The sequence below is a fragment of the Rhinichthys klamathensis genome, unplaced genomic scaffold (genome assembly GCF_029890125.1).
Source record: "Rhinichthys klamathensis goyatoka isolate OS25496 unplaced genomic scaffold, OSU_Roscu_1.1 h1tg000463l_1, whole genome shotgun sequence".
NCBI lineage: Eukaryota > Metazoa > Chordata > Actinopteri > Cypriniformes > Leuciscidae > Rhinichthys > Rhinichthys klamathensis.
The window spans coordinates 65,086-83,592 of record NW_026606952.1 but is presented as its reverse complement, the minus strand read 5'-3'; the positions used below and the strand labels follow the sequence as shown (position 1 = coordinate 83,592).

Sequence of the window (18,507 nt, the reverse complement as noted above, 5' to 3'; positions counted from 1 at the left end):
AGTATGTTTTGGGTCACCTAAGAAGGGGCTCCCGGCATCCAAGCAGACTATTAGTAATTGGATTGTTCAAGCTATTACTGAGGCTTACAAGGTGCGCAACTTGCCTTCACCTTTAGCCGTGAGGGCCTATTCAACTAGAGGCATGGCTTCCTCTAGGGCCCTTCTTTCGGGAGTACCCCTACAGGAGATCTGTGAGGCAGCCGGTTGGGCTACTCCACATACTTTTATTAGGTTCTACAGTCTCCACCTTCCTAGTACGCCTGGTGCACACGTGCTTAGTCCTCGCTGAGTGCCTAGACAGTTTCACTCCGGGACAGGCCTATTCGGTGCGTGGCCTAGTGGGCACTCGTTCCCCAAAGAGTCGATTCTCGACGCAGTGTTAAGTTCCCTCGAAAGGGAACGTCTCGGGTTATGACTATAACCCTTGTTCCCTGAGAAGGGAACGAGACACTGCGTCGTTCTGCCACGCCCCTTAAGGCCTGAGAGCGGCTTGCTTCATCGCTAGGCTAGTTTGTGTTTGTTCCGACGTAGCTTTTATGCATCCGGTTATGCCGTCACATGTTACGTCATGACGCAACACCAATCAGGATTGGAATAGTTTCATTCATACTTCAGAGGCGCACGCTAAGGGAGCGTCCCCAAAGAGTCGATTCTCGATGCAGTGTCTCGTTCCCTTCTCAGGGAACAAGGGTTATAGTCATAACCCGAGACGTTTCCTTTCAAGGCGGTCACTTCGACATTACGTCATACTGACGTATATGGGAACTCCTCCCTTCTCCATTTTCACTGAAATCTTATAGGTTAACGCCAGCTGGAGACAGCTGGCCAATTGACGCAAAACATGCAAATGCTGACCGGTCCGCAGGCAGTATAAATAGCATGGGCGCGACAATTACGAATCTTTTTCTTCACGCTAGAAGTCTTATCTGAAGTCATCGTGGAAGTTGCAATAGAGGTTACTCACCATGATTCCTCCCCGCATCCGATGGCTGCTACATGCCAGATATGTGCGGTATTGACTCGCTCTACCCAAACAAGGATCTACTGAGGCCGCACTCACGGACGACAGGCATGTGCCGGTCTACCAGTGCGCGCCCTCATAAACCCGGGCATCAGCAGGGATGAGGCCCACTGCCGCCAGCGGCATAAGATAATGTGTTGAGGCCATATGCAAAATAGATAAACGCCCCCAGGCAAATGCTAAACTCTGTAAACACACTATATTTTTTAGTCAGATTAATATTCGTCTTGCGCGGCTATGAGGAATAATCCTGGGACATTACCACAGAAGTGCTGGTTTATTTTCACTTCGAGGAGGAGCAACAGATTCAGCTGAGAAGTGTAAGTGTTTCATGCTTGTGCTTTGTTCTTCTAGGAAAATGGTTAATGAAACATGGATTAAAATGAAGATACAATTAATACAACACGAAATTCAATTTAAAGAAAGGCTTGGTGTTTTTTTGAGGCCTCTGTGAAAGTTTGAAAGTCTTTTAGTGCCGCTTTCTGAGTGTTCGCGTCCGTAATAGAGAACTGTCACGCAACATTGTTGGCGCCCCCATACAATAGCAGCATGTTGAAATTGTGTGCCAAAATGCGTTTTCTATTATGGTGTGTTCACACCGAACGCGAATTTAATTAGTCAATGCAAAGACGCGAATAGACGCATCATTCGGGTCGGGGGTTGCGAATGACGCGAATTGGGCGACGCGTTTGCCGCGAATGTCTTCCGCGCAAGATGAAAAATTTGAACTCGAGCGAATGTTCAAGCGTCTAACTAGACGCGATAGACGCGTATTTGACGCTAATGGCAGTTTTTGTTTCTTATTTAGAGTATAATTTCATAAAAAAATGATTTCATATTTTCATATTATAAAAAAAAAAACATTAAAGGTATAGTTCATCCAAAAATAAAAATTCAGTCATCATTTACTCAACCTCATCGTCTAAAAGTGTATCTGTAATAAATTCTATGCTGAATCACATATTTCTTTCCGAAGTTACTTTTTGTAATGTCTATTTGATGTTTTACACAATGACTTATTCAATATATTGGTAATGAATTCTCATAGAATACATTCTATGAGAATTTATATTTCAAGTTTTGACTGTAAATGTCACGTAACACATAACACTGGAATTTCTCTACATCGAAATGAGAGTAACGGACTTGTGGTGTAAACCGGGCCTCTTATTGTCCCACATACTTGAGTATCTGGAGTGAGCAGTTTGGATCCTTCAGTTTGTCAGAGAGCAGCTTGACTCCTGATTCTCCTGGGTGATTGTAGCTCAGATCCAGCTCTCTCAGGTGTGATGGGTTTGAACTCAGAGCTGAAGACACATAACCACAGCCTTCCTCTGTCACCATACAGCCAGACAACCTACAGAAACACACAGTCAGACCATCTACAAAACACACATCTACATTATGAACGGAAGACTGTAAATAATCTCTCATATGTGCTCTTAAATACCTCAGAATCTGCAGCTGACAGTTTGGGCTTTTCAGTCCATCAGAGAGCAGCTTCACTCCTGAATCCTGCAAGTCATTGTTACTCAGATCCAGCTCTCTCAGGTGTGATGGGTTTGAACTCAGAGCTGAAGACACATAACCACAGCCTTCCTCTGTCACCATACAGCCAGACAACCTACAGACACACACAGTCAGACCATCTACAAACACACATAAACATTATGCCAGGCAGACTGTAAATAATCTTTCATATGTTTTTAAATACCTCAGTATCTGCAGCTGACAGTTTGGACTTTTCAGTCCATCAGAAATAATCTTCACTCCTGAATCCTGCAGGTCATTGTTACTCAGATCCAGCTCAAACAGGTATGATAGGGTTGAACTCAGAGCTGAACACACATGACCACAGCCTTCCTCTGTCACCATACAGCCAGACAACCTACAGACACACACAGTCAGACCATCTACAAACACACACATCAACATTATGACCGGCAGACTATAAAAAATAATCTCTCATATGTTCTCAAATACCTCAGTATCTGCAGCTGACAGTTTGGGCTTTTCAGTCCATCAGAAATAATCTTCACTCCTGAATCATGCAGGTCATTGTTACTCAGGTGGAGCTCTCTCAGGACAGAGTTTGAGGATTGTAAAGCTGATGACACAATTTCACAATCCTGACCAGTGGGATTACAGCCAACAAGACTAGAAGAGAGTAAACACTGCACAATAAGTTGGGGTTCAGGGTGATTTTCTTTAAAGGGGCAGCAGTAGCACATTAAAAAAAGGAAAAATAGATGAATAAATAATTGGCAATGCAAAGATAAAATAAAGTCAAATATTGTGAAATATGTGGTCGTTGTGTAGAAGTAGTCTACATTGGTGGATGAAAGTAAATATAAAAAAATATATATATATATAACAAAAAACAAAAAATAAAAAAATAATTAAAGTAAATAAAGAATTGCCAAGATATAATGTAGATTGAATCTGTTTCAAATGGAGTTGGGCCGCAAGGTCAAAGCCTGTCACTTTCGGCTCTGGCCACACCCTCAGGTGAAGTCACAGGTGCATTATTCCCAGAGGCCTTGGGTGCTTCTCAATATCCCTCCTCGTCTCCTCGCTCCTCCGTCCTCCATCCTATGACCCGGAAACCAATCGAGCTCAGCCATCTTGAAGGACATCTCAATTCTCTAACTGCACCACGAGGAGTCGAGGATCGAGGAGTGAGGAGGCTTCCAGAGGAGCTATGAGCGAGGATACACAGGTGTACCCTTTGCGGAAGAGTTTTATCGACTAAACATGACGCACGTATCAATTCTCCTCCCCCTTCACATCTGTCACAATCATTTGAATTTATACTTTACTTTTGTAGTTTACATAAACCACACAACTCACATATTTCAACAAGGTATCTTGCTTTATTATTATTTATTATTAATTTCTTAAATAAACAAACTTTAACAACATAAGGGCAGATCCTTTGAGCACTGCTGATGACGCAGTGAAGTGACGTTCGAGTGATCAAATATTCCAATGAATAAAAAAGCTTTCATTCAATTCCTCCGTCCTCATTTTTTTTCCTTGCAGCCTTCCCTCGCGTCCTACAGGGGGTGGAGCTGAGACGCGAGGAAAGGAAGCGAGGAAAGGAAACGAGAATGCACAAATAAGCATCTCGATCGCCCCCCGGTGGTTGATACCAGTATAGCTCACAAAGCCCCTTTGCCCATTAAGTCTAATGGACGCGATGGAAACTAAATCAAATTACACTTCAAATTCATTTTTTTCAAAGATGTTTTTCTGTCATTTTAGGTAGTTTTTATCACACTGATTTAAGTTAAAGTTTTTTTTTTTTAAGTAATTTAGTTTGTGATCTTAGTTTGTTATTTGATGCTATAAAAACAGCTTCTCTAAATGAATTAGTCACTGAGGCACCAACAGACTTTTTGGGGGGATTTTCTGGAGGATATTGGAGCTTGAATGAAGGGACGTCATCCGTCTTTTTTTACAGTCTATAGTCCACACTGGCAGTTTCCAAAAATTGTCTGTCTACACCAAATCATCTAAAAATGCTTAAATCCTTTTACAGCACCAGCATAAAACGGCATAAAAGCTCAATTATATGGTGCCAGATCAAAATCATAGACAGTAAAGCGACCCCATAGACTTCAACGGAGAAAAGTGAAGTCAATTACAAGCACTCACTTCCTGATGGCTGAGCGACTGCACCGGCTCAAACTGAGCTTGACGACGGAGATGTGACGTGAGCAACCTGTCTGAAAGCTGTAAGTCTTCTAGTAGCGGTGCCAAGAGGAATCTGAATCATTCCCTTCCGAATCTTGCAGAGCTGGAGAGCGTGAGTAGGAGCTGCCCATGAGCAGCAGGAGCAACTTTATGACTCTCTATGGGCTTCTCCCTTGACTTTATGCCTCCACGTCCTCCCGATTGCCTGCAAGCTTCTACTTCTGTCTCTACTGTGCGACAGAGAGTCGCGTGTTATGACGCAATTGTTAGCTTATTTTTACAAAAACTGATTCAACGGGGCCATAATGTAAGATACAAGGTAATGGAGCCTTTTATACATTGTCTTGTTTCTTTAGAAATAAACAATGGACAAATGGAGTCTTTAAACACCTCAGATGTAAAGTTATTCGCTGTCAAAGTGACGCCAAAATGAATGGGAGTCAATGGAATGCTAACAGCAGGTGATGGTCTGATAGCCAATGGCGGCCCCAAGGAGGCTTCAGTTTCCGGCTGATGGATCACCCCCTTGATCAAAATGCAAGTTATTACCATATAAATGCCTCATTCATTCATTCATTCATTCATTATATTTTCTGGGATTTCCCTGTTATTAAGAATTATATGCACATTGCCCTACAAAGATATTTTTAAACATGTAAATGTGTTTATCCACTTGAAAGATAATTCATCAACGCCACACAAGACTAACCAAATCACTTGGACGTGGCTGTGGTTACAAGAGCTGCTGTAGGACAGAAGCAGGACGCGAAGTCATGAAGTTAAAACGCAGAATATTGGAAGGCAGAAGAACGAGCAGTGTGACCTTTAAATGCTCACGATGGGACCAAAGAAAAACCAACAGACTGGTGAATTCGATGAGATTAAAAAATCGCTCGACTTCCTAACAGAGGAAATTTCTGCGGTCAGGTTGCAGCAGAAAAGTATCCTGGATCTGGTCGAGGAGGTGAAGGCTTTGCGGACTCAGAATGCCGAGAAAGAAAAGAGAATCTCATACTTTGAGAGTAGAGTGGCGGACTTGGAACAGTATTCAAGAATTAATGATGTGATTGTCACCGGGCTTCATATTAAACCCCGGTCATACGCTCGGGCGGTGGCCACTGACAACGGGGGTGAACCCGGTGAGATGGAAGTTAACTCCACGGAGCAACAGGTGGCTAACTTCTTACAGGCCAAAGGGATTCAGTTGGACTGTAACTCCATTGAGGCTTGTAACGCCGACATAGCCAGAAAAGCACGCTTCTTGTAGAAACAGAGGAAAATTCAAAACACTTGGACTACAAATTGCAAAATATTTATTAAACTAAATGGATCACCTGAGGAAGCAAAATTACTAGTCATCAGGAATATGGAGGATCTGGATAAGTATCAGTGATGATCAATATCTGGACTATAAGGTAACAAACAGCTACACACAACCATATGATACACGATGAAAGAACTAATTCATTTACACCTGAACACGATAACCTAAGAACTATGATGAATAGTGATCAAGACATGCAGGATCTGAATCCTTTTGAATACATTGACTATAACTTACATGATTTGGAAAATAATATAGACCCGGACAATAACTTCTTCTCCACCATCAACAATAACTGCAGCTACTACACTGATGATCAGTACAACAAAATGATTAATTCAAATGGCAAATTATCCACTTCAATAGCAGAAGCCTGTATGCCAACTTTATTAACATTAAGGATTATTTAAACAGATTTTCACAACCATTTAAAATCATAGGTATCTGAAACATGGTTCAACTCGGAAAAAGGGATGGACTTTGAGCTGGAAGGTTATGAACTTAGATATAACAATAGATTAAACAAGGGTGGAGGAGGAGTAGCAATATATGTGGATAAATCTCTGAACTTTAAGGTGCTGGAAAATATGACAGCTGTGGTTGATAACCTATTAGAATGTATAACAATAGAAATATATGTGGAAAAATCTAAAAATGTAATCTTAAGTATAGAGCACCAGGATCGAATATAGAACAATTCGATGACTGGATGGAGTGTATGTTTATAAAAAAAAAGCTATAAAAACATCTTTACATGTGGGGATTTCAATATTGACCTGTTGAATCCTAATAAGCATAAACTTACTGATGAAATTATTAATACAATGCATAGTATGAGTCTATTTCCGTTAATAACCAAACCCAGTAGAATTACATCTTATTAATCCACCCTAATTGACAATATTTTTACTAATAATATCGAGAACAACACCGTGAATGGTTTATTAATGAATGATATCAGTGACCACCTGCCAGTTTGTACAGTTTATGATTGTAAATATAGGATTAATAAGCCTGACAAGCAAACCGAATTTAGAAGAGTGAGGTCAGAGGAATCTATTAACAAACTGAAAAAAGATCTGCTGGCACAGAACTGGGATATATTATATCAGGAAAAAGACATTAACAATGCGTATGAGATATTCTTAGAACTTTTTATCTATCTATCTATATAACAGAAATTGTATAATAAAAGAATATTGTAGAAAATTAAGATATACAAATTGCCCATGGATCACAAAGGGAATACAGAATGCATGTAAAAAGAAAAACACACTGTATAGGGAATTCATAAGACGGAGAACTATAGAGACAGAAAATAAATATATAAAATATAAAAAATAAATTAACTCAAATTATAAAGGCCTGCAAGAAGAAGTATTATATGAACAAAATTAATAATAATAAAAATAATATAAAGGAATATGGGATACACTGAATAGTATTATTAGAAATAGTCCAAAAAATATAGGTTTTCCTAAGTATTTTATTGTTAAGGATAAGGAAAATTACCATATGGAGGATGTGGCTTACAGTTTCAACCAGTTCTTTGTTAATGTGGGACCTGACCTAGCTGGTAGGGGTGGAACGGTACATGTATTCGTATCGAACCGAAACGGTACGGGCGTCACGGTTCGGTGCACGAATTTACACGGAGAATACACGGTATAAAAATAAATAAAACTCGCGTGCAAATTAATTAATGTAATGCGGAACTACCGTTAGATACGCGGGTTCTTTAGGGACACATAATCTGTTCCATCGGCTTAGCTCTGAACGCGCGTTCACTTCAAACGTTCGCTTTATACGCGCGTCCTATTCGCTTTGGACTAGCGTCGAACTAGACGCGAATTTGACGCTCTATTCGTGTTTGGTGTGTGACCGCGAGAGAGAGGCGAAATCGAACTGTGTGTGTGTGTGTGTGTGTGTGTGTGTGTGTGTGTGTGTGTGTGTGAGACAGAGAGAGAGAAAGAGAGAGAGAGAGAGGCGCGCGACCGAACAGTGGAAACATAAAAAAAAAACATACTCCGCAATTTTGTTCATACAGATCATTAAACCTGCAAAGTTTACTTATATTTGTGTACACTCGCATTAAAACACAACATTGTGCACACTGTAAACTCTTGTCAAACTGCAACCTACAACTGTCACTCAACCAAAATCAACACACACACACACACCCACACACACACACACACACACACACACACACACACACACACACACACACACACACACACACACACACACACTGTTTTAAAAGAAAAACATATTTATCCGACTCCATTTCAACAGTCTGTGGGTCCCATCTTTTGGACATTCGTCATATTGCATTGGTTTTCATTTCTTGTCCTCGGAGCACTAATCTTACACATTCTACATTGATTAAAAAAGAAAATCGAATGTGTTTTTAATGGTAGGTATTATTTTAAAAGAAATCAATTATTTATAATTCAGATGAGAATAATGTTACATTGTTAATTAATAATGTTAATTAAAATTAAGGAAAAAAAATATACTGATCTGAAATATAGCAAATTAATTTTAAATTAATTCAGGTACAATTACCAAACAAGGTCTTTTTGTCTTTTCATTAATTTAATTAATAAACTAATTATATACAACTATTGTCAGTGCACTACAAATAAACTGGTTCTATGCCTTTATATAATAAAACTTATTTAAAAAATACAATGCCTTCTGCATTTTTGTTTTGCTTTTCCCTCCATTGTACCGAAATCGTACCGAACCGTGATGTCTGAACCGAGGTATGAACCGAACCGTGACTTCTGTGTACCGTTCCACCCCTACTAGCTGGAATAATCCCTGATCCTGGGCCATCGAAAGATCAAGGTAATAAATTAATAGAGAGAAATCAGAGTTCAATGTTTCTTAGGCCAGTGGATGAGAATGAAATATTGATATTGTGAACAAATGTAAGAACAAATTGTCTACCGATTACAATGATATTGACATATCATTTCAAACAGGTTCATTTCCAAACAAAATGAAAATAGCCAAAGTCATACCTATGTATAAAAATGGGAGCAAACACCACTTCACAAACTATAGACCTGTACCCTTACTTCCACAATTCTCCAAAATTCTTGAAAAAGTCTTTAGCAACAGATTAGAAACATTCTTGGATAAACATCAATTACTCACTGACAGTCAATACGGATTCAGATCAAACAGATCTACATCAATGGCAATAATAGAATCAATTGAGGAAATCACTAATGCTATAGATCATAAAAATTATGTATTGGGGGTATTTGTTGATCTGAAAAAAGCTTTTGATACTATTGACCATGACATACTTAACATACATAAATAAAATGGAAAGGTATGGTATCAGGGGGATAGTATTAGACTGGGTGAGGAGTTATTTAAGTAAGAGACAGCAGTTTGTAAAGTTAGGAAGCTCCAGGTCAGTGTGTCTGGACATTGCTTGTGGTGTCCCCCAGGGGTCAGCGTTGGGACCAAAACTGTTTATTTTATATATTAATGACATATGTTCAGTATGTAAGCTGTGGAAGATGGTGTTATTTGCAGATGGTACAAATATATTTTGTTCAGGTGAAAACTTACTGCAACTAGTGAAGGATGTTACTAAAAGAAATGAACAAATTAAAATCATGGTTTGATAGAAATAAATTATCATTAAATTTAAATAGAACCAAATTAATGTTATTTGGGAATTGTAATATGAATATTCAGGTGAACATACAAATAGATGGGGTTATTATTGATAGAGTTCACGAAAATAAATTTCTTGGGGTAATTATAGATGATAGAATCAGTTGGATATCACACATTAAATATGTACAATCTAAACTATCAAGATCAATTGCAGTATTAAACAAAGCAAAGCAGGTTCTGGATCAAAAATCCCGCCACTTGTTGTACTGTTCACTAGTTTTACCATATTTCATCTACTGTGCTGAGAGTTGGGGACACAACTAAAAAACTTCATTACATTTACTATCTGTGCTCCAAAAAAGAGCAATAAGAATAATACACAACGCTGGGTATAGGGATCACTTACTATTTCTTCAGTCAAAATTATTAAAATTCACAGATCTTGTGAAGTATCTATCAGCCCAAATAATGTTTAAAGCCATAAATAATCTATTGCCGAGGAATATTCAAATATTATTTAGGAAGAGGGAGGGTGGTTATAATTTAAGGGCGGCACACAACTTTAAAACAAACAGGATACGGACAACCAGGAAAAGCTTTTGCATTTCAAGTTCTGGAGTAAAGCTGTGGAACAGTCTCAATGAGGAACTAAATCAATGTCCAAACATAAATCAATTTAAAATCAAGTACAAATATATGGTTTTCAAAGGTTATAGGGATGAAGTAGGCGGTGAATAATCAGTGTTTTTGGGGCTAGTAATTATCTTCAGTATCATAGTGTTTTTTATCATTACTTTTTTTTTTTTTTTGTACTTCTGAAATTTATTATTTATTATTTCCTAATATGTATTTATTTATTTTTTCATTGTTTAAATGCAAATGAGGAGGGGCTGTGTCTTAGGGGGTCAATTTCTGCCCATTGGTTGGTTAGCATTTTACTGCATCGGTCGAATCTAACTGAAACACACGTTCTGTCAGAGCGTCCAAACGAAAAAATAATAAAGTCAATACTTATAACGTTAGCATTGTTTTCAAAAACAGTTGCTAAATGCCTCAGCTCACTGACAACTTCATCGTAGGTAGCCATCTTTGTTGTGACTGTGGCCGGTGGCATGTAGATTCGACCGATGCAGTAAAATGCTAGCCAACCAATGGGCATAATGAGGCAGAAATGCATACAGAAATGTAAAAACGACAGGCAAAAATAAATAGCATTGAAGAAATAAATAGGGTAAAAAAATACAAAGGAAGAATAATACAGACAAAAATATTATAACATGCACACAAATAAATAAGGTAATTATTACAAAGGTGAAAAAATAAAGAAGCTAATTAAGACATATATACATTTATGTCTCGTATAATTTAATTTCTACCTACATTTATTTCTTTATTGTATTTTTTGGGGCAATTAATTGTATGCTTATTTAATTATTGAGCATTTATTTATTTCTGCATTTATTTTTAAATATGGTAGAGTTGGTCCTCCATAGTGCGCGAGCCACAAGAGATAGAGAACACTGTATCCGCACCACTGATAGCAACCAGCACTCAGCGGGATCTCAGAAACTACACATTCCAGCGCTAGAATGACTCTTATTTAACAAACCAACACAATTAATGCACTACTAGTTAACCAGAGATGTTTTATTTATTTGTATTAGTTACATCCGTGCCGCGAGATGTTTCAGAAAGTAGTGGGGGCAATATCGACCCAGGCAAGAAGTGGCATATTCGTATTATTCAGATGTTTCAGAAATATTTACATATTTACGCAAATGACACCTAGGCCTATATAGCTGTTATAATGCACAGTGGAGAAGACTTGGAGATTGTAGCTGAAGGCCTGGACTGAAACCAAATGAATTGTGTTTTTATTAATGCAGAATAAAATCTGTCCTGAGTAATTTCTGTCGCCCGGTCTCGATCATCGACCCACAACACAGAGCTAAACGAAGACCGGAAACACACAAACACACTCCGTCATGTTGGTTACACAGATAAGAGTAGGATTGGTCGAAACTGCTAAGTATTTACTTTTGTGTACACTCACAATAAAACAGAACATTGTGCTTTTGTAAAATAAATCGATCAAACAGGAAGTGTTTTCTGCCGTCTCGGTTTCCTTTCCGTCAACTTGTTTGTGGATCGCCTCACAGAAATGAACCAAACTCAGCAGAATACTGTCACAGTTTCTTCTTTTGTTTTGTTAATCTGTTCATTATTTAAGTCAAATATATTTAGCATATATATATTCCTTTTATACAGGCCTATAGACTATGGTTTTATGAAAACAAATGATTATTTATATTTTATATTGAATGTAACTATTTTCCTTGAATCCTCCTGGCGACCCAGGGTTTGTAAACCTGTGCTCTAGGGCATCGGTTCCTAACAGGGGGGTCGCGGCCCACAAGGGGGCCTCAGCGAGCTCTGTGGGGGGTCGCGTCATATTTTGAAAGGTTTGAGCAATGAGCATTAAATAAAAGTCCTTAACTTTTTTCTGTTCAAAATGTACAAAATGTATATAATGAGCGAGTTCATCATGAATCCATTTTCCAATCCGGGTTTTTGTCTTATCTTGAACCACTATGGTACACCTATAATAAGTGTTTACATTGGGACTATTTTACACTGGTTCGGATCGCTGCCGCTGCGGAGTAGCCCAGTGCCTGCGTGACTCGTCATAGACGTACACAGAGAGATGTAGTTCCGGCTGCAATGTTCTTCTGAAAGACGCATTATTCTGTTAATAAATGCAAGTTTATTATCGTTCGCTATAGTGCCAAAAGCGTAAAAAATAAAGCCTCACATTGACAAAGCCTCATAAATAACATGCAAGTATTGAGGCCCCAGACAGCAGTCATTTAGTAATAGCCTATATTCTTTCTTTTTTTACCTACACACCAGTGTGAATATTTTTGTTTTTGCATTTCAAATAGGGCCAATATATAGACTTCTCGTTTTTAAATTAAAAAGGGCCTACTGATGTTTTTGTTATTGTATTTTCAATATTATAGGCTATTATTTGTGCATAAACATACCGTTTGTTTGAAAAAAAACCCAACATATTTTGTCATCCTTGCTGCAATTACAAGAGCGATAATATCATTATATCATATTTTCTTGGGAAAAAGGGGGTCTCAGACAAAAAAAGGTTGGGAACCACTGCTGTAGGGAACTGAGTTTGGCACCACTAGTGTAAGTGAACCTCAAGGAATATATTACAATAATGTAAAACTCATGGCATGACCCCTGTAAAGATGTAAGATGCATTATTAAAGGATTCTTCAGCTATTAATGATGAAACACTCACAGAGCTTTTCTGCAGTTGACCACAGCTGGTACCAGTCTTCTTCTGCCCTCATCTGATGTGTTGTATTTCTTGAGGTTCAGCTCATCCAGCGGCTCCTCTGAGATCTGAAGCATGTAGGAGATTGTTGAGCAGTGAGACGGAGAGAGTTCCTTCTCTGAGTGTTTGTCTGATTTCACAAACTCCTGAATCTCTCTGGACAGAGTCTGATCTTTCACTTCCAGCAGACAGAGGAACAGATTGATGGATTGATCCGCTGAGAGATCAGATGATTGATCTTTGATCGTGTCTTTAATGTGCTGTGTGGTTCTACTGATGGTCTCTGAGCTGTTCTCTGTGTGTGTCAGTAGATCCTGTAAGAGTCTCTGATTGGACTCCAGTGAGACGCCCAGCAGGAACCGCAGGAACAGATCCAGCTGTCCATTCTCACTTTTGAGGGCTTTATCTACTGCTGATCTTAGTAGATCATACAGAGAGACTTCATCAGATCCATTTTCAGAGTCAGAATCACTTTCAGAAACATATTCAGAGTCAGAATCACTTTCAGATCCATTTTCAGAATCAGAATCATATTCAAGGTCATGTTTATATTTTGCTTCCAGAAGCTCCAGTGGTTCCTTGTTCTCTGTTAAATAGCAGTAAAACACATAGAAAGCAGCGAGAAACTCCTGAAAGCTCAGATGAATGAAGCTGTAGACTTTCCTCTGATGAATCACAGATTCCTCCTTAAAGATCTCAGTGCAAATCCCAGAATGCACTGAGGCGGCAGTGACGTCTATGCCGCTCTCATTCAGGTCCTCCTCATAGAACATCACATTGCCCTTCATCAGCTGATGGAAAGCCACTTCAGCAAGTTTCACAATCACTTCTCTGTTGGACTGCAGGAGTTTCTCTGGATCTCTCTCTTCATACTTCTGGTTCCTCATGTGGATCTGAATCAGCAGGAAGTGGATGTACATTTCAGTCAGAGTTTGAGGGATTTCTGCACTCAGATCTTCTTCCAGGAGCTTCTGGAGCACAGTGGAGGAGATCCAGCAGAAGACGGGTATATGGCACATGATGTGGAGGCTTCTTGCTCTTCTGATGTGAGAGATGATTCTGCTGGCTTGATGCTCGTCACTGATTCTCTTCCTGAAATATTCCTCCTTCTGAGGATCAATGAATCCCTGAATCTCTGTCAGACGGTGGATGTATTCGGAGGGGATCTGATTGGCTGCTGCTGGTCTGGAGGTGATCCAGATGAGAGCAGAGGGAAGCAGATCTCCTTTCATGAGCTTTGACATCAACACACCCACTGATGAAGTCTCAGTCACATCAGAAACTTCCTGAGCGTCTGAAAACATCAGTGGGATTCTGCTTTCATCCAGACCATCAAAGATGAACACAACTTTACACTCCTCATACATCTTTGAGTCCAGATCTTGAAGTTCAGGATGAAAGTCCAGCAGAAGTCTGTGAAGACTGTACGGATGATCTCGGATCAAGTTCAGCTCTCGAAATGGAAGCACAAACATGAAATCTACATCCTGATGGTCTTTCCCCTCGGCCCAGTCCAGAATGAACTTCTGCACAGAGACGGTTTTCCCGATTCCAGCGATGCCTTTAGTAAGAACAGTCTTGATCTGCTGTTTCTCCTGGCGTCCTGGTTCAGGAGAGGCTTTAAAGATGTCATTGCAGGAGATTGGAGTGTCTTGTGAGTGTTGTGTTCTGGCTGTTTTCTCCATCTGTAAAACCTCATGTTCTTCATTCACTCCTCCTCTCTCTCCCTCTATGATGTAGAGCTGTGTGTAGATCCTGTTCAGGAGGGTTTCATTCCCTTGGAGATTCAGGCCCTCAAATAATCTCTCATACTTGTTCTTCATGCTGGTTTTGAGTCGGTCTTTGACTCTCTGTAGTTCATCATTCACTGGTTGAGGAGAATCCTGATCTCCAGTCTGATCATCTCTATAAGATGAAAAAAAATTATGAAATAAAGGAAATCAATACAGATGGCAATCTTGTATTTTTCATATATTTTAAGTGTTATTTTTTTTACACTAGGTAAAAGTTTTCAATCACTGAAATTTTGTCCATTGATTTGAGGTAAAATAAAAAAATACTGAACAAAACCTCAACATGAAACAACTCGTCTCTGGACGGGACATTGTCCTCAATCATGACCCTGAAAATGGCTGGGCTTGAGCCGAACTGTTTCAAATGTGAGCCAACATTACAAATGATAAAGGACTCCAAAAGGCAACCAATACTCACAATAAACAACTCCCTTCTCTCACACACACACACACACACATGGAAATTGAATAAATACTTAGTATTTGGTTGAATTGTCAGTGCCATGTGTCAAATATTTTCTTCTGAAACTTCCTGCTCTGCCACTGTTCGGACGCTCTTGCTTACTGCTCCGCGCTTTGCTCTATCGCTTTTATATTTTTATATTTTATCTCCTTTTATCACCTAATTTTAACTTCAGCTAATCAGCACAGTGCTCAAACGCTTGGATTACTACAAAAAAGCAGAATTCTTTTTACTTGACCAGCCTCCCACTGAAAGCTTACATTCCGGGGAAGAGAAAATCACAACTGTCTACACTCATAAAGGATAAGAGAAAATGCCTCCTCTGGAATCTACTTGCTGCATTAACTGCCACAGACTTTTACAAAGGATTGTAGTTCTTGAAACAAAGTTATTTGTGGGACCACCAAACCAGACGGAACACACAACAGAGATCAGCCATGGACGCCCTCAGCATACAGCCGGTGAGTCCCATGCATCTAGTACTCCTCGACAGGCCATACTGAGTGTAGAGAAACAAGCCGATCGACTTACAAATCGATGGCACAAACAGGGAGCGAGACCCAAAGGCACTCGAGACATCAGATTGTCACGAGTATCACATATTGCCGCAGTAGCATCCTCTACCCCAGATACGGCTCTGACAAGGATTGCAAACACTGGTCTCCTACCACCGCCTATACATCTTGAGAACAGATTTGAAGTATTAATGAATGAGGAATCCCTGAATGTGATGAATGTGATCGAACACAGACTGAATCAGCCAGTTACCAACACTGCTAACTGGCGCTCAAGGTCGAGCAGACAGCGGCACTCAGCTCAGAGCGCAGCCGAGCCCAGGACTCTGATAGTGGGTGACTCCATAATCAAAAACATTAGTAGCAGGGATACAACTACATGCTGCCTTCCACAAGCAACAACTTCTGATGTAAACAGGGAACTTCAGAACATTCTGATGAAACATAAAACTGCAAATCGACTCATCATTCATGTGGGGAAAAATGATATTCATAAAGAGCAGTCAGAACTCCTTAAGAAGGATTTCAATGAACTTTTTGAAACACTTAAAAGACTGAAAGTTCAAACATTCATCAGTGGACCACTCCCAGCAAGAGGAACAAACAGGTTTTCACGGTTGCTTGGGCTTAATACATGGCTCCAAAAAACCTGCTATTTAAAAGGAGTAAACTTCATTGACAACTTCAATCTTTTCTGGAGTCAGAGGCAACTGTTTCAACAGGATGGGCTCCACCCAAACAAACTTGGCTCAAGAGTGCTAAAGGACAATATCTGCTTCTCCCTCAATCATCCTTCTGCAGTCTGTGCCAATCCACTCAACCTGAATGGCACACACATACCTGGACACAGTATGAATGACCACAGGACTTCACTTCAGCACCTGAATGGACATGCGGTTGACACGTCACACAAGGACAATGATAACACCATGCAGCCACAACAACTTCTGCTCACGGACACAATCTCAGCTGAGCCCCGCCCACAGAGCTCACCACAGACAGAATGTGACATACTAGAACTGCTCCAAGATTCAGCACCCAAGGACGACTTTCTGGAAAACAGACAGGGAAACCAGGACAGCATATTACAGCCGATAACACCAGAGCAACAGCCCGTCTCACCAGACACATTTTCTCTATCTCCAGCATCTCCACTTCTGTGCTTCTCAGAGAAAATGGAAGAACTGGTGTTTGCTGGAACCAAACTATCCCACTCTTTTGCTGCAAGCCCCCAGATGTCAACCAAAAAGCGGCAGGCCCCACAACCACCAAAGCCTGCAGGCCCAGCTCGCCCTCCCCCTCCTCCTGTGAGAGCTCTTCGGCCTCTGCCACAGCGCCAGGGCTCACACCCTCCTCTATCGGCCCGAGGTCAACCAAAAACAACTGATACCAGCTCTCAGTGATATGTGTCGGGTCTCCGCTATGACAACAGTAACTTTCTTAAATGTTTACATAACAAGCGGGAACCCAGTGTGCCTGTATCTTTCTCTATTGCTGTTCGATTACATGATAGAAGGTCTAAGGCCTTCAAAAGCCGTACAGCAAACCCATCTAATCTGGTACCTATTACACGCCAAACTAAGACTGCTGTGGGGACAAAAAGTAAGACTGTTAAGTTAGCACTTTTAAACATCCGCTCACTTAAAAATAAATCACTTCTAGTCAATGACTTAATAACCACATACAACCTGGATTTTATGCTTCTAAATGAAACCTGGCTAGAAGACAGCTGCAGTGCAACAGTCCTCAATGAAACAGCCCCTCCTAACTTTACTTTTATGAGTGTCTGCAGAGCTGTAAGGAGAGGTGGAGGAGTAGCTGCTCTTTTTAAGGATGTCTATCAATGTAAGCAAACATCATTTGGTAACTACCCGTCTTTTGAATATCTCGGTATTGTTTTAAAAGGTTCCCCACGCATCTTACTTATCATTATTTACAGGCCTCCAAAATACTCTCCAGCCTTTGCTGAGGACTTTACAGAACTGTTATCAACAATTTCCTCAGAGTTCGACTGTTTTGCTATTGCTGGAGATTTTAACATTCACATAGATAATGATACAAATATGGCAAAAGAAATCAAAACTGTTTTAAAAACTTTTGACCTGATTCAGCATGTACACGGACCGACACACACTCGTGGACACACTCTAGATTTACTTATCAGTAAGGGTCTAAACATTTCATCGATTGTTATTAAGGATGTAGCACTGTCTGATCATTTCTGTATTTTCTTTGATATATTGATCTCTCCTGCCATTGAAGCTAGATCTGTGTCTGTCAAGAAGAGATGCATAAATGAGAACACTAGTGTACTATTTATGAAGGCTATATCTTCAACACCAAGCATATCTGCTGACTCTGTTGATTTTCTCCTTGATTGTTTTAACTCAAAAGTTAAAAGTGTAATTGATGATATTGCTCCTGTGAAAGTCAGGAAGAGTGGTAGACAAAAAGCACCTTGGAGAAACTCAACAGCTGTGCAAAATATGAAAAGACAATGCAGAAAAACAGAGCGCATGTGGCGGAAGACAAAACTTGTAGTCCATTATAACATCTACAAAGACAGCATCCATGCTTTTAATATGGAACTAGGCAAAGCTAGACAGACTTTCTTCTCAAATATTATAAACAGCAACTTAAACAACACACGCACTCTTTTTGCTACTGTAGAGAGACTGACAAACCCCCCAAGCCAGATTCC

At 39.8% G+C, this 18,507-nt stretch overlaps 1 protein-coding gene across 3 annotated transcripts in view; it reads right to left on the bottom strand.

The window, feature by feature from the left end:
• Positions 1-18,507, bottom strand: part of LOC130071863 (NACHT, LRR and PYD domains-containing protein 3-like) — a 134,656-nt gene that overhangs the window by 86,119 nt on the left and 30,030 nt on the right. For 2 of the 3 annotated variants that reach the window (XM_056236774.1, XM_056236773.1), the window contains exons 4-8: positions 13,000-14,940; positions 3,005-3,178; positions 2,736-2,909; positions 2,472-2,645; positions 2,205-2,378 (exon numbers count right to left, since the gene is read on the bottom strand). In XM_056236774.1, coding sequence (XP_056092749.1) covers positions 2,205-2,378; positions 2,472-2,645; positions 2,736-2,909; positions 3,005-3,178; positions 13,000-14,940 — 2,637 coding nt within the window. The remainder of the gene's footprint in view (positions 1-2,204; positions 2,379-2,471; positions 2,646-2,735; positions 2,910-3,004; positions 3,179-12,999; positions 14,941-18,507) is intronic. The other variant, XM_056236775.1, reaches the window with a different exon arrangement.